The sequence below is a fragment of the Xyrauchen texanus genome, chromosome 16, assembly GCF_025860055.1.
Source record: "Xyrauchen texanus isolate HMW12.3.18 chromosome 16, RBS_HiC_50CHRs, whole genome shotgun sequence".
Taxonomy (NCBI): domain Eukaryota; kingdom Metazoa; phylum Chordata; class Actinopteri; order Cypriniformes; family Catostomidae; genus Xyrauchen; species Xyrauchen texanus.
Window position 1 is genome coordinate 33,314,757 of NC_068291.1, and position 17,638 is coordinate 33,332,394.

Here is a 17,638-nt window from a genome sequence, read left to right on the forward strand (position 1 = left end):
AAGAGAAGGAAGGAATTAAAGGGAATCCTAATGGAATGCTAATGGAATTTCTTTTCTAATTTTCAACCAGTCCAAATGGGATCAAACTAAAATTATCTAAGATCCACCTGGATAATTGTAAATTCCAATTTTCAGCATATTTGTCTGAATTTTAGTTTTTCCAGTCAGATGGCCCATAAGATTTGTTCCAAATTGTCGTATTAATGTATTTATTACATTACGTTAGAAATCCATTAATATTCCATTAAGACTTTTTTATTATAATTTTTTATGGCAAGACAGAAAGAAAGACATAGTGACATAGAAAAACATAAAACACAAGGATAGAAAAATGGGCAATCCTTTAACAAATTTAAAACATAATGAGCAAATAAACAGAAAATGATATAAGTTTGTGACTTTGTAGGGATCTTGAACTTTGATGTGGAAAAAAGTTGAAGTAACATGATGGAAGGTAATCATCCTTTATGGAAAATTAGAATTAAAACTATTTATATAAAGTCAAATGACACAAAAACTGTGGAAATCACATCTGCTCTGTTGATAAAAAGTCACAAATAATGCCCCCGGCCAGGATAATAGTTGAACTTCTGAACCAGACAATTTTTTGTGTATGCCACACCTACAATCATAGACTGCCAGTGGGATAAACAACATGATTTACCAATGATTTGATCACAATGAGAGCGACTGGTAGGCAGGGCCGTAGCTAGTGGGGTGAAAGGTGGTAATGATTCTAGGGGCCCACAGGTCCAGAAGGGTCCCACAACAAATTCTAAACTGTATTTTTTTTATAGGAAAGGGGTCCAGAGCAATATTCAGTCATGGGGGCCAGAATACCTTGCTACGGCCCTGCTAGAAGGGTTAACATGAGCCATCCTAACTAACCCACACACACACACACACACACACACACACACACACAAACACAGCTCAGTTTCAGATGTCATTGACTTGGACTTCATTTCCAAATGCAGTTTCCATTAAAACTGTCTTTCAGCTACAAGCCCCTGTCCAAACATGAACATCAACAGCTACAGGTAACATCCAAAGTCTCTGTTAGGGGATCAGTCATGGTGGAAGCTATACTGTATGTATGTATGTGTCATGAACTCTGTTGTTAGCATCAGTATGCTTGTTGGAATGCAGAAACAGCAGCTGGTGTCTAAACTGTAATTACCCAGAAGCACAATTACTTCCTGGCCCAAACACACACTTCTCACCTCTCTACAGGTACTCACGCCACCCCACTGAACACAGAGTGTGCAAAACAAGGGCAAAGGTGAGGGCACACACATGCACATAGACACAATTTTCAGACACACACATTTATTTTACCATCCATTGTTATGATATTTTTCCTGCTGATCAGACAGAAGTGTCCAGTTCCAAAAGCAAACAGAGGAAAGAATAGTCCTTTGTAGGACAACTGATTTTAGTTTTCTGTACATGGTCGAAGTTTGTGCAACCTTGATGTACAGTCCCACATCACCCTTTGCCCATGTAATCGATATCTTTTAAATATCGCTGTAAAATCCCAGAATCTGATAAATCTTAAAGGTACAGAGTGTAATTTTTGCACCAGTAGGAGCATAAAATGGAACAATATGTGGCGCCTGCACTGTGCGTACCATGAGCGCTCTGACTGACCTGAGAAATATTTACTCTCAGAATATTCACCAATCATTCAAAGAAATGTTTGTCATATTTCTGTTGGCCATTTAAAAGAACTAGCAATGCCCAATTTGTGAGTGAATAATTATTTTGAGTCTGTTCTTTTCAGTGAATTGGCCAAACAGGCTTGCAAAACAGTCTGAATCGATTTGTGATTTAGTACAATTAGTTCAGAGCGCTCTCTCACAGAATCATTTGGAGCGGTTTCTCACACAGTAAAACAGTATCGGGATATTTACGAATACATAGAACAAACATGCCGGATAAAGTGGAAATATACCAACAATCAAATGAAACAAAAGTCTGTCTTTTTGAGAGGTAACTTTGAGAAAATTGAGCTAGTGCTGTGTCATGTGAACAAGGGGCTGTTCAAACTGAACGTGTTTTTGTGTCCGCTTGCACTGTATTTCAATCATTTTCCATATAAGCACTCGGACGTCTTTTCACAACTGCTTCGTGTTTCACTGTGTTTTTATCATCTCTCACGGGAGCGATGTGTCAAGTTAAAAAAAACATTTTCAACTGATGAAAAATGCATCTTGAGACACTTGCGTTCTGCTCTATTTGTTGAGGTGCGTTTTGCCTTTTTAGTGAAAAAACGCATCTGTCTGAACTATCACTGGAAGAAATGCTTTAGCCAATAGTTACTACTCATCCTCAAGAAAATAAAACAAATGCTTATCTCAAAGTCACCAGAATTGAATGCTTTGGTGTTGTTTTTTACAACAACAACAAAAAAAATCTCATGGGGGAGCATATCCCCAGACCCCCCTAAATATAAGGTTTATTAGGCAGATTTCTGTGCCTACCCTCAGATTAAATACTGCTGGCGCCCCTGAGTGCACATAAATAAAATGCCAAATATTGTAGTTGAATAAATGATTCAATTTTTTTCACTATGTATTATATTAGGCAATACTGTAAGTACAATTCATTTATAGTCTTTGATTGAAACCTATGATAGATTTGAATCCCCATTTTCATTTTCAGAGAGCCACTTTAAAGTTATTTCTTTCCTTCAATCTCTCTAACTTAGTTCTTCAAACATCATATTACAGTGGAAAGGTTTACACAATACCACATATCACCCGTGTCTTACTGCATCTTCAAACAAGGCCGACAATGAAGTTGTTTGCTGATGTTTTAGGGGAACACAGTGTTATTTCACTCACCTTTACTTCAAGTTCAGATCTGGCTGCTTACTTCATTATGGAGAATATTTATTCAACAGATATAGAGAATGAAATATCCAGGAGTCTATGCTGAATGTGATGGAACTTTGTTGACGCAAGGTCACTGACTTAAAGTCAAAAGAAAGAGAGGGATGCATAGCGAAAATCTCATAATTGTCAGTTTCAAGGCTGTGTACTTTAAAGCCATATTGTTCTTCAGATTAACACATATACAGAAGTCGGGTGGGTATTCAAGGTTCGGTGACAAGGTGACTGACATGCTTTAATAAAGAAGAATCTGTGCCATAATACATACTACACCCATAAGTACTCTGTTGTCATATGTGCATAAGCTTGCATTGATGCTGCAAAATTGTATACAAATGAATAGGTTCAGCCCGACTGAGTGTCTACAACTCTTCAAAAAGGACTTTCATGGGTAAATGTGCTTTTCAGTGCTGAAAATGATATGTAATACAGTATGATGGCATCTGAAATCACAGATCTGTCATCAAACTTGATGTTAATCAGTGATGCTGTGTCACAACTGTCAGCTTCACAAATATCAATTGAAATCTCTAGAAGAAAAAAAAAATGAAACCTTTTACACTGGATACAGTTGTTGAGACTTGCTTAGTGTGCTGTTGGCATTTGCTTTAATTCCATGTGTTATGTCAGTATTTTTTTTTTTATCAATTTGCTTATAATATTATTCTGAATGAATGCCACCATTTACATTCTCATAATGCAAAGTTCTTGGAGTCACTTTAGAAAGGGTTTTTCTGGAGTTGAAACCCCTTTCATTATTATATCACTACTTCCCAGTTTTTCTCTGGAAATAAATATCTAACACTATTTAAAAGTTGACATTTTCTATGGTTTGACATGTTGTATTCACATGAATGCAAAAGGCACATCACTGATCATAAAAAGGGATACAATAACAGACTTGAAGTATAGAGATTTCAAGTAATGTTCTAAGATTTCAATGAATATAATGAATAAAAAGTTGAATTACTTATTTTTATATAAGACTGGTGTAAAGTGTTTTATTTTGTATAATATATACATATGATATATTATTACGTGTTTTATTTACAATTATATATTTTATGTCATATTTTAGTTTATTATTATTATTATTATTATTATTATTATTATTATATATGTATTACATCAAATATTGAATGCTGACATATTAAATGGGACATTCCAGGACCATTTCAAATGCAAATGGTGAAAAACCCTCCAAGAAATAGTGACCAATTACAGGATCTATTATATACTCATTCCTTAAACATCAATGAGCTCATGTTTTGCATGACATTCTTAAAAAAAATGTTTTACATACATTATGATGTTGACATTTACTCGTTTACATTTACGAGAGAGAGACAAAACCTACTTTTAAGCGACTCTTCAGCATGAAACTGATCTAACAGTGCAGTTTTCAGGGTGCATCGCCCAGTGTCGAGTTTCAACACATACTGTATAGTATATTAAAATTAATAAATGTCTATTTTTCCAGCCTATTGTTATAGTATTTATTTATCACCCCTTATTTATTTTAGATAGTTCCTATATATTGTTATTTACACAGGGCAAAAATCCTAAATATCAACATATTTTAATACTAGTTAATAATCAGCTAGTGCAACCTGATCACTAAACACAACTGGATGTTAATTCTTCTTATTTTTACCCTTCATTCTGAAGTCATTATTTTCAGAGGTTTATTCCCTGTACAGCACCAGTACACTACGACCTGCAGCAATAATCAAGCAGGTTCAGTCTCAGGGCATATTGTTTGGATTTTCCAGTAATCTGGCTTCCTCCTCAGGCTTCATACCTGCGTTGATGGCTCACCTCTTTTTAACTCTTACTTCCCACACCCACTTGTTAACACAGACAATGATACTGACCTTATATTGAACCAAGGTACTTTTTCTATACCAGGTGTGTGTCAGTTTTTGTACTTTCCGCATGCGTTTATTAACTGAAAGGAGGAAAATGACATCACCCCAGGCCTTGGCTTCCACTCATAGATGCCAGAGATGTTTATACTGTCCATGATGATTCGTGGGAACTATTTCTGCTCACAAGAATTCTTGTTTAAGCATCCAATTTAAATGTAAACAAAAAAAGCATTATCTTTCCAAAACCTGATCAATAAAAACAATCATATGAGGGGAAAAAGGTTAGTAGCTCAATGGGACACATCATTTGTAAGCCATTTTAGCCTTTTGCATGTCCTAATGTGACATATTTTCCAAGAGACACAGGATATTCAAAGAGAACAAATGGGTAGAAATTTATGATATCCAGTTTGTTTAACAATTGTGCAAAATTGTCTCTATATGAAAGGTGGGTAGAAGGGAGGGGTTGAACATAAGAGGGCTTCGTAATGTCATACAAAACATAAAAGGTGAAGCAAATTATTTAATATACTTTGATGCAAGATTCTGAAGGTTTTTTTTTTTGTAGAACCGTTGTGCACCGAATAATTGTTTAGAATAATACCACGAGAAACAAGCCAGAAATGTACTATTTGCAGTCATACATTTACATTTATGCATTTGGCAGATGCTTTTATCCAAAGCGACTTACAGAGCCCTTATTACAGGGACAATCCCCCCGGAGCAACCTGGAGTTAAGTGCCTTGCTCAAGGACACAATGGTGGTGGCTGTGGGGCTTGAACCAGCGACCTTCTGATTACCAGATTACCAGTTATGTGCTTAGACCACTACACCACCACCACTCATAGTTCACAGAATAAATTAAACAGGGATTTACCGATATACATTAAGTAGTAAATTGTAAAATTAAACCGTTTTTATTTGATTACTGTTATGACTGGAATTTTCAACTAATTTGAATTTTTTAATGATGTACACTCAAAGGTACCATTCAATTCTTTATGTAAACATTTTTAATAGAGAAATAGAGTGCAACATAGTAGTATCCTAAGGTGACCTTAGCAGAATGCAAAACATATAATTTCTTTAATTTCTGAGACAGACATAATCAGACACTTTTATTTATTTTTTTAAGTTCAACGCAGGGTCTAGTTAAAGGTGATGCAGTCACGAGACCACACCTTCTCTACCTGCTGTTTTTTCTCTCTGTACAGTGTGATAGAACACCCGCCAGGCCCTGCAGGAAAACATAAGCGTTTAAGAATGCAAACAGTTATTAGTTACTGCCTGCTCTCTCTCGACCTGTTCCGTCAGTTCCATGCAGCGCCACAGGCTGCCATTATAGCAAGGAAAGAGAGACGGAAACAAAATAAAACAGGTTTGCGGTTTTAAGTTCTGTGTCGGCTTCTCTGAGGTTTCCAGCTCCCGAATCCTGTGGTGTACCTAAGCACGGTTCACCTGCGTCAATGCTGACATCATCAACCTGAAGACGAGAAGACGGGTCAAAGGTGCCCTAAGGTCAGGGAAGGTGGCCTACAACATGGCGCCATCTATTGGCCACAGGCAGGAAATGTTTAAATACGGTCATGCTCATTATTATACTTGAGTCATTTGTTTATTTAAAAGCGCTTCCTTTAATTCAGGAGCTAAAAACAAATGGGCATGTTGAGGGTTGTACAGAAATATACACTTGTAAGCTTAATTTCTTCCTTTGGAGAAAATACTGGCCTCTTAAAGGAATAGTTCACCCAAAATTGAAAGTTCTCTCATTATTTACACATCCCCATGCCATCCCAGATTTGTATGACTGACTTTCTTCTGCAAAACACAAACAAAGATTTTTAGAAGAATATCTCAGCTCTGTAGGTCCATACAATGCAAGTGAATGTTGGACAGCTCCAAAAAGCACATAAAAGTAATCCATAAGATTTGTTATGTTTTGATCCATGTTTTCTGAAGCAATTCAATTGTTTTAGGTGAGACCAAAATATAACTCCTTTTTCACTATAGATCTTGACATCAGCAGTCTGTTTGGCAATCATGAGTTCAAGCTCGCTAACACTTCCTAGTGCCATCTAGTGCTCTTTGTATGCATCAAGCGTTAGAAAGTGTTATCAAGTTTAAAATCATGATTGTACATAGAGACTGCAAGGGCAATATGTACAGTGAAAAATGTGTTATATTATGGCCTGTTCTCACCAAAAAACAACTGGAGCACTTCAGAAGACATGGATTAAACCACTGGAGTCTTATGGATTACATTTATGCTTCTTTTATATGCTTTTTTGGACCTTAAAAATTCTGGTGACCATTCACTTGCATTGTATGGACCTACAGAGCTGAGATATTCTTCTAAAAAATCTTCTTTTGTTTTCAGCAGAAGAAATTAAGTCATACACATCTGGGATGGCATGAGGGTGAGTAAATTTTTGGGTGAACTATTCTTTTGAAACAGCCTAAAACCATCTTTAGCTCTAACAAAGATCCTACCACTGAAAATTGTGTTTGTATCCATCATTGACTATTAACTGAATGCTTACAAATATATACAAGTAAATGTATTGTTGTCACAATTCACATAAATATATGCAACAGATTCAAACAACAATGCAAGACACCAACGGCAGTAAACATGAAATTATTAGAGCCGTCACTGTGAGATCTGGTCCCTTTTCCTGTATCTATCTATCTATCTATATATATATATTATAGAAAACGTTGCTCCTTTCCAATTGATCCTTTGAGTGCATTTCTTTTGGAAGGCACCATAAGTCCATAAGAGAGTCTGTATATGGCACAATATTCTGACACTGGTCATTTGTGGTCAGAAACATCAGTAAACTGGAATGTCTGTAACAAAATTTCTTCAATGTCCAAGTCTCAATCACTATCAGCTCCATTGTGGTCAGATAAATGCTTCTCCTCCAAAAGGTGAACCTGATATAAAACACACATCAATGCAATCCAATTAGAAAAGGTCTAATTGTTATACTCAAAGTTATATATATATATATAAAAAGCTTTATATGGATACCTGCGGCTCTAAGATTCTCTGATAGGTGGGGCTGGAAAGTTCATCAAGTGTTTCAGCAGAACGTTTATTAAGCGTTTCCGGTAAGAGGAGTCCCAGGCAGCCTGCAGAAATCCCGCTCAAAAAAAACACCATAAACGGCATGGAGGTGTGCAATGATTTCTGGACAATAACCAATACACAATCAATGTTAAAAAGCAAACAAATCACAATCAAATCAAAGGAGACAAAACAAAATAAAGGCAAGCTTATTGATAGAAAAATACAAATAAAACTGTTCTATAATTGGAGAACAGGTATTTGCGAAATGCTAATACTCACCAAAGTGGGCACAAATGGAGCCAGAATCCCTCCTATTCTACAGGACATGGAACACACACCCAAGCCGGCATTCCTAACACAAAATCAATCCAACAAATTATAATCAGCACGGTTTACACTAGAGGGCACAGTTTGCTCCAGCACAGAGTCTATGCATGGAAACAGTTAATACACAAGTCTATTTAAAAATGAAATGAGCCAAACTACAAGAGAAATGCAATTTTAAGCAGACAGCTACAGTGTTGTGTGATCTTACCTTATAACGGTTGGGTAGAGCTCTGAAGTATACACATATACAATATTAAATGCAGCACTGACCATCAATTTTCCCACTAGGGCCAGTGACGTAGCACTCAATATGGAACCTGGTGCAAGCAAACACTCCACTTTAGGCAAGCAAATAATAAATGTATTTAATCTACTTAAACATAATCATATACTGTGGCCCCAAAATGTGTTTAGACACTTAAGCAACACTTCAAATGTATAAATGCCACTGCATTAGTTAACACAATAGCAGATCAAGTGGCATCTTCAAACAAATTCAGAACTAACTTCAGTTTTCTGAGTTATTAATTCACTCATCACAAGCAGATTCTTTTGTGGATGTATGAAGTGAGTTCTCCTCAAGTTCACACATGTAGCAGAGTAACCCCTGGTGTCATTTATTAACTATGGACATGATGCACTAAGGCTACATTCACACCGCAGCTGATTGTGAACCAAATCTGATTTTCTGCTCAAATCTGAATTATTTTATGGTTGTTCACATGACATTTTAAATGTAGTCTCTATTCAATCCTGCTTTGAATAGCCAACACTCCTAAACTTACCAGTATGTGTATAACACTTCCAGAGCATGCATATAACAAACATGTTCATCATTATTATATGAATAATTAATTCAATTGCAATAAAACATTTTAATTAGCGGTTTAAGTGGATAGGACAATATATCTATTAATATGTTAGCAAGTTAAGTAGTTTTAGATTTGCCTTTATATGGTGGAATTTTATTATCATTAAAGCTGAAGAGTGTAATATTACCTATGAGCGAAACACCATAAAATCGAAGGACTTTAGGAAAAACAGCATTACATTATTTTCCTTCCTTAAAAAAAAAGAAACAAATGCATCAAAACTTTTAAGAGTCATACATTTCTAGTTAATCAATAACACTCCTATCCATTCATTCATCTATCCATCTATATATATATATATGCTGGAAATCAAGTGTGCGAATGATGAATTAAATTGATGTAAAAATCACATTAAATCTGTGGCTGTTCACACTGAAGGCACACTGGAAAAATCAGATCGCATCCGATTTATTTCCACATATGAAAATGGCAAAAAAATGGATTTGAAAATGTCAGATTCAAAGCACTTGTGGCAGTTCACACTGTCATCAAACTAACAGATCCGTGTCACATGTGAGTGAAAACAAGCTGAAATTTAAATTCAGCTGTGGTGTGAACATAGCCTAAATTTGAAAACTAAAATCCAATCCAAATATATGTTTTGAACTGTATATCTAATGTCTCATAATTTAAAGTGGCTCTTTGGAATACTCTATTCTGATATTCCAGCAATCCGATATATCTGAATAATGACCGCACACCTGGGTATAAAGTGATATTTCACTGGTCATCCGGGAATTGCAAATCATGTTTTCTACTTCGCGTTTCACACTGCAATCTCTACAAATTAAGCTAATAAAATCATTTCAACCTCAACTCAATATTTCATGTCCATTTATTAATTTATTTTGCAAGTAGTCTTGTAATAATCAGAATAATGAATGGTCAGACAGTCATTTTTGCAATAGAAAAACCTTACAGAACTCTGGTGCAAACCAGAGGAGGAATTCAGCTGTTTCTGGTGAATTCGCGATCTCTTTCTTCTCACATAATAACGTCATCTCAACTCAAATCATTATTTCATGTCCATATAATTATTTATTTGTCAAGCAGCCATGTAACAAGCAGGATAATGTACAGTCAGCTGGTCTTTATCGCAAAATAAACCCCTTCAGGGTGATACAAAATCACCTGGCATCCATGTCAGGATTATTTTGTGATAGTGACTGGCTAAATGTCCCTTACACAAATTTCTTTTCTGAAATGCTGTGCTTGTTTCTTCTTTTAAAAGAAATGTTAACTGGTTTATATTTTATCTAATGCAATGATATTAATACATTTATAAGTGTGTTTTAAGTGTCCAAAATCATTTTGAGTCTGTTTAATGTACTGTTGCACTGTACTTTACGGGACACTGCAGTGAATGCAGGTTTTCACTGTGCTCTACACAAGTTTCAGCTTGTTTTAAGGTTATTTAATATCTACATTAATTGTTAGCAGAACAAAAAAAAATTAGGACAAAACTAAACTAAACATTGTAAACTAAAAAGCAGTTTACAATGCACACTGTAACGTTTATACACTCTCTGTTAGATTTTTTTGACAACAATGATGACGTGAGAAATGCTAAAATATGCTGACAGAAATACTCTGCGGCAAAATGGGGAATTTGAATCAAATGTAAATTTGAGAAATGATCACCTGATTCAGGTAGAAACATTGTAAGCAGGCACGACAAGCCTGCAAAGGCAAGAAAATTGGCCATTGACTTCCGCCTCCCTGCCCTGAAAAAATAAATACAAATAATTTTATATATATATATATATATACACACACACACACACACACACACACACACACACACACACACACACACACAAAGCAAATACTAAATCGTGGATTACAATCAGAGCGGCATTTCAAAAAATGAGACAGGCTGACATTCTAAAAGTGTGATGTAATCGTGTGAATGTATTTACCACTGTTTGTTAATGAAGTACATGCAGAGAGGGTATGCAGGAAGTTCCACCAGGCCATACATGGCAACATTAAGGTAACGATTACCTTTGTCTTCACTGGCATTAAGGGTCAACCCATAATACACAAGGCTACAGGAATACCTGCAACATACACAGCAATGAAGATTTCTAGATTTCTACACTTTGTGAGGAAAATCTATGGTATAAGGAAATCCATGGGATTTTTTTAACCGTTTAAAGTAATTCAAAGTAGGGAAGGACATTTTAGAGTAATTTTGTAGTCGTGTCCTCTAACCCAAAAAAACGGAGTAATCGATTAGTTGTAAATTAAAATATCAAGTATGACACATACATGAAATTTATGTTTAGTTTTATTCACAAATGTTACCAAGAATGGTTTCAAAATAAGCTAATTTCAAGAAACTATGCTTTTCTTTTGGGAATTTAATTAACAATATGCATTTATAATAATAATAATAATAAAGAGCCATTTGAAAAGGTTATAACATTTGTATAATTTTTTTCACAAAACCAAGTGGTGAAAGTTACCGATAATTCACAGCTCATTGTGGCAGATACGATACCTGATATTTAAAATAAAAGTCTTAATTTTGTTATCCTTTATCCAGGAACTGCTAGCTAATCCTGATAACTCGGTCACAGAGAGAGAATAATGAACTTCTAACAGCTGTAATCATGCATTAAACCAAAACAAGGTGATAAACAGCATGTAACGAATATCAAAACAACAAAACACAATACAAACCTTAAACTCTGTATACATGGTGTAATATTTATGACAGCAGCCAGTTGTTTGTGTGTTTCACAGAGGCTTACTACAGCGCTCATCCTTACAGTTAACTGTGAACACAATCATAATGGGAATAGGTAATATAATAGTGATCGAATAGTCAAGAGTCATAACGTTCTAGGAGTCTCAACTCCTAAAATACAACAAGCACAATCGTTTCACTCACAAGCTAGCGTTTTTAGCCATCTCAAGTCACTCTGTGAAACTTTTTTCAAGATCTATGAACCGTGTTAGGTTGTATCGGGGCTTGTTTTAATCACAATGCCATGCTGCAAGTAATGAAGTGCAATTTCCCACATTCTGCTTATGTTTCATTAATTAATGGGTGAAAACGCCCCCAAATAACATACAGTACATACATGTTTTTGTCGAACTTTCGTTTATTGCCACATGAAACAAACAGAAAATGGGAAATTGCATGTCGTTACTCACAGCAGATGATCCAGAATTAAAACCAGACCCAAAACAACATAAGGTGCAGAGATGTTGAAAAAATCCACACAGAGAGAAATCAGCTTGGCTCTCACCTGCACTTACTCATACAGACACGCTGTGTGTGTGTGTGTGTGTGTGTGTGTGTGTGTGTGTGTGTGTGTGTGAGCGTGTATTTATCACTTTGTGGGGACCAAATGTCCCCATAAGGATAGTAAAACCCGAAATTTTTGACCTTGTGGGGACATTTTGTCGGTCCCCATGAGGAAAACAGCTTATAAATCATACTAAATGATGTTTTTTGAAAATGTAAAAATGCAGAAAGTTTTCTGTGAGGGTTAGGTTTAGGGGTTGTGTTAGGTTTAGGGGATAGAATATAAAGTTTGTATAGTATAAAAACCATTATGTCTATGGAAAGTCCCCATAAAACATGGAAACACAACAGTGTGTGTGTGTGTGTGTGTGTGTGTGTGTGTGTGTGTGTGCATGCATGCACTGTCAATTGTGACTGCCAGATTCTCTGCCATGAAAGTATGATGCGGCAGGAAGTCAGAGATACTCAGCAAAAAGAAAATAAACAAACAAATTATGAACACAAATATTCCTGTAATTCCATTATCGTCACGATAATAATATTTCGATTTTCCTTGTAATCGGCCAATATTATAGTGGCTGCTGATATATTGTGCATCCCTACATTTTATAAAATGTTTTCTGCCCTTGCTCACATATTTAACGTACATACCGCTCTGATAAGCGTTTCTTGTACCGCTTCAGATTTCCTGTCCACCATAAAAAGAGATCCTTGTCTGTTGGTATGCATAACTCCAACAAGAACCGAATACCAATATAGTAGGATTCAATAAGAAGAAAACATTATAAGTACTGACACACTTGGCTTTGATTGAAACCACACAAAAATGCCATCATGTCGTCTCCTCTCATCCAACACCTCAATGACACATATCCTCAGCACCCCTTAGTGGACTCCGTTGTAACCGTGATTTGGTAAACGATTCAAAGAGAAAGTACAGGATAATTCAGTGTTGCCCATTGCAGTCAAACCATCAGTTTTTTTTATATTTTTAATAGTCGACTAGCTGGTGCAGAACGAGTTCTCAATTACTTGAGCACATCCTCAAAATATAGTAACATGAATTTAAAACTTAGGTTTTTCTCAAATCCCTAATCTCAAGTATGAGCAATAATACCACAACTAATTAAGAACTCTCAAAATACTGAATGGTAATGTAAACATACTCACCAGACATACATGAGCACCACAGTTCTCCAGCGCAGTATGGGATGTGTGAATAGCTGTAAAACCCCCGGGCTGGGTGCATTCGGGATGCTGGCACTGACAGGACAGCGGAGCTTAACTGGAATTCTACCTTTCCCATTCCTCACAGCAAAATCCTGAAGGATGTCCTCGGCCTGCTCCGTAAGACCCTGAGAATACAGCCAGCGTGGAGATTCTGGCAGATTCCTGGAATAATCAAGGAAATACGCACACTCAGATTCCAGAATCACAAATCAGATCTTATTTTATATAGAAAAACAAAAAGCTAAAGTGTGTGACTTTTTCAGTGTTAATGCTTTCTCCTATCCCAGCATAATATGCAGAGACAACTGTAAACAAGCCATTCGTATGGTACATTTTCTCAAAAACTGAGCAGTGTTTCTCTGTGGTCCAATGGAAATTACCATTAAAACTACCTGTCTAGCCCTACACAACGATATTGACTAGACCAATGCCGCGAATTGGGGCCAGGACTATCTGTTTGTTCAATCGACGGAAGATGGTGGCTGTATTCTGAAAGCCATTTTTGGAAGAAATTTTTTTTTGTAATTTTTGCAATACCGTTCAGTGGTGCAGAAATTACACACTCAAGCTTTTTTACTTTTTTGTTTAAATTATTTTCTTTATTTTTAAGCATTCAAGGGTGACAATTATTTCTCAAGTGTTTTAATAATAATAATAATAATAATAATAATAATACAGATAAAAAATGTATCCTGAGGTATTGAGTTAAGCTCGATAACTTTACTTATTACTGCTCCCATTCAAATGCATCCGAACAAGAGAGACTATAAACACCAACTCATGTGAAGAAATGTGCGAATCTAAATGACGAAAAGACGTGTGCCCAACTGAAGATCGAAACTTTACACATTGACCTCTTGGCTCAATACAAAGCTGTTTATTTTTATTGTTGCTTGATAACGAGTACATGGTATATTTAAACATTTTGAATATAATATTATTTGCTATTTATGTTTATATCTATTTATCTATCCATCAACTTTCTAAATGATGTATTATCCTCAGTAACCCTGTCCTAAACGCACCACTAAGAGCAGCTTCAAACAGCACCCTGTCACTGTAAACAAATTATGTCTAAAAGTAACTTCCTGGTGGTTTTTAATGTTGACACAGTGCTGTACTTAAACAGGAAGTATTGATCTGAATGCACACTTACACACAGAGCAGGAAGAGCAAAAGTCCAGGAGAGTTGGCTGCAGTTGCTAGGTTCCGCCACGGCCGGACATAATAACCTAATGCTGCGAACAGAGCGATGCCCACTGCAAAGTTCATGTTAGTCAAGGTCCCTAGAACACATAAACAATCCAATTAGTGTCATTTAACAATTTCTATGTTGTGTGCTGTAAAGCTAAACATAGGGAACTGGCTTAATTATTGATTCCTGAGTAGAAGTGGTTAACAGAGTTTTAGTTATAGTAGTAACCTGTCATAGCCCAGTAGGACTTTCCCACATATTCCTGAGTGAGGACAAAGCAGACCAATGCCATCCCTCCATTCATAACCCCCACCAGCAGCCGGGACACTGCAAACATCTCATAACTCGGGGCTAAAGCAGTGCCGTATCCAAACAAAACCTCAAAAAAGAGACCTGAGGGAGAGATGTCATACATCATGCAATATGGAACGGAATATTATAGATGAGTAAAGCAAGGAAACCAATTCTTCTTCACCCTACCAGTTAGAAAAACTGGCTTCCTCCCAATTTTATCAGATAGTGGTCCAAAAAGGACATTTCCTATCAGCACACCAGCAAAGAAGAGGGATCCTGCCAAGTTCACCTTATAAGCTTGCTGTTTAACCAGGTACCACTGCAAGAGAAGACCAGAAACATATCCGATGCATGCATATGCCAAATACACTTCATGGTCTTTTTAAGGTATCAATGTTTAAATGTCTTCAGATTGAAAGAATAATGATGTTTAAGATAAGTGTGTCTTATGTCCAAAGGTCTTCACAAATGTATTACGTTATTTTACCTCAGTCACGATTGAACTGACATCCTCTGAGAATGTGATACTCTGAGTTATATCATCAGTAGCACCTTCTCCTCCAGTAACAGGTCCTACATGATATTCTGGTACAGCACTCACTAAAATGATCAGCATGGACTGAAATGCCATGTAAATCTGTGAAAGACACAGACATACTGTATCAAGTTACTCAATAAAGTTTAACTCTTACTAATAGGACCAGATTCCTGCCTTTTACAACTATAACATTACTCACTATAATAAACATTGAATCTAATATCAAATCAGTGAAAATATGAACTCTCTGACAAGGTAGAGAGGTATGAATTAGACTCTCTGGTTTAAAACATTGCCTCTATTTAAACCAGATGGTTTGCAAAGAAAACTAAACTAGACAAAATAAAAACACATATTTAAAAAAGTAATCTGCTTAATGGTAATGATTGACTGAAATTAGGTCAGCTCAATGCAAATACATCCCAATGCAAGCAGATAAGACACTGACTGCAAAGACAAACATATAATGGATTTAGAGATTTAACACAGATGTGTTTTGCATAGATTATTGGCTTGTGGAATGGAAAATTAAGACATGAAAAAAACCAACACATGCCAGCGCAATGTTTATGAATTTGCATGTATCTTTAGATACCTGTAGAAAAACAAGGATGGTCACCATCCGCTTCTGGTGCCGACCGAATTCTCCAACCACCTGGAAAGCCTCCTCTAAATCCATTCCAGGTTCAAATCATCCGGTATCGTCACATCGATTCAAAATTGTCAATTTTTAATGGCTTTGATTGAGAATGTAATCTCTGTACTCCCTTCGCAGACGTGGAATGAAACCATGTGGTACAGAGTGCGATTCTGATTGGGCGCTGACGAGGCATCCAAGCACGTGTCACAGAGAGCGTTTCTGATTGGACCAAAGAAATGTAAATAAAGGGAGTAGCTCTTCAAAAGAATGAAGATTCGCTCATAATTTATTTACCCTCATGTCACACTGGATGTGTATGACTTTCCCTCTTCTGCTGAACACTAACGAATATTTTTTAAATAATATTTCAGCTCTTTGTAGCTCCTTACAATGCAAGTGAACTTAAAAAGGCCAGCAAGCACATAAATGCATCATAAACGTAATCCATAAGAAGAATTATGATGTGTGTGGGTAATAAACCACAGGTGTAGGGTATCTGTGGGACTCTAAATAAAACACACTGCAGTGATGCCCTGTTAGTATTTAATTAGGGGTGCAAATAGTATTTAACACTATATAGTAGCTTCTGCATTATTTATTATTAAGAAATCGTGTTGTCTTTTTGAAATCTCATATAGTGTCCATACAGTAATATTTTGACATAAGTCCACGTTAAGGCACATGTTACTTTAGAGCTTAAATTCTATTATTATGACTTAGCTGACATTTATAGTAATTTATGAACTAAAAAGCTGTTTAAAAACGTTTATCTCTTTTAGAACTGCAACATTTTAAATAAATCTTGTGGAGATTTTGTTTGTGTTCTGCAGCTTGCGCCCCTTTCCAGACGAATCGACCCAAAAGCACTTTAAACTGCAGTACAACCCATTGAAGGGACTACATAACTAACATCGGACCATAGCTTCATGTCATTTAGTCACTCCATAAACTTTGAGTGAGGCACTGTCAATTTGACCGTCAACGTCACTAAAGGATCGACCAGTCTAATGGGATCGACATTTGAGCTGCATGCTTTTTTTTTCTTTTACAGTTTTTCAAATGTAATACACAAAACATCGCAATATCTGCCATAACATACGCCGATGCGAGTGAAAACAATTAAAACCAAAAATGCTTCCGTTATAAATAATACATCACTGCCACATTTAGAAACTTATCAAAAAGGTGGATAAGCTATAGGCCTTGATTTTATTTTTTTTATCATATTAAAGGAGCAATATGTAACATTGTCATCAAGCATTTAAAATGGGTACTGCAGTCCAAATTCAAAATATTGGAGTTGTCTCCCCCGCCCACTCCTCCCCAGACTGGAAGCTCACGCGGGTTGCCAGGTTGAGGACACGAAACAGGAACGACATATACTATTGTTTGCCATTTATAAACAACCTCATGTTGATTTTTTTTAAATAACTGTCAATGTTAGCTACAT

General features: G+C 36.2%; 1 protein-coding gene across 1 annotated transcript; it reads right to left on the reverse strand.

Moving 5' to 3' along the window:
• Positions 1-5,814: 5,814 nt before the first annotated feature.
• On the reverse strand, positions 5,815-16,326 carry slc22a15 (solute carrier family 22 member 15). Its single transcript, XM_052145035.1, has 12 exons — positions 16,144-16,326; positions 15,498-15,647; positions 15,197-15,329; positions 14,945-15,109; positions 14,678-14,807; positions 13,462-13,683; positions 10,955-11,095; positions 10,677-10,759; positions 8,372-8,480; positions 8,116-8,188; positions 7,798-7,956; positions 5,815-7,700 (listed from the first exon to the last, which is right to left on the reverse strand). Exons 1-12 carry the CDS (start codon positions 16,225-16,227, stop codon positions 7,644-7,646), a joined length of 1,506 nt encoding a protein of 501 aa, XP_052000995.1. The 5' UTR covers positions 16,228-16,326; the 3' UTR covers positions 5,815-7,643.
• Between the last annotated feature and the right edge of the window lie 1,312 nt (positions 16,327-17,638).

Coding starts and splice junctions, on each gene's coding strand:
- slc22a15 (XM_052145035.1), bottom strand. CDS start 16,227: ATGGATTTAGAGGAGGCTTTCCAGGTGGTTGGAGAATTCGGTCGGCAC. Junction 15,110..15,196: donor GAAGCCAGTTTTTCTAACTG/GTAGGGTGAAGA, acceptor TCTCTCCCTCAG/GTCTCTTTTTTGAGGTTTTG. Junction 10,760..10,954: donor TACTTCATTAACAAACAGTG/GTAAATACATTC, acceptor TTATTTTTTCAG/GGCAGGGAGGCGGAAGTCAA.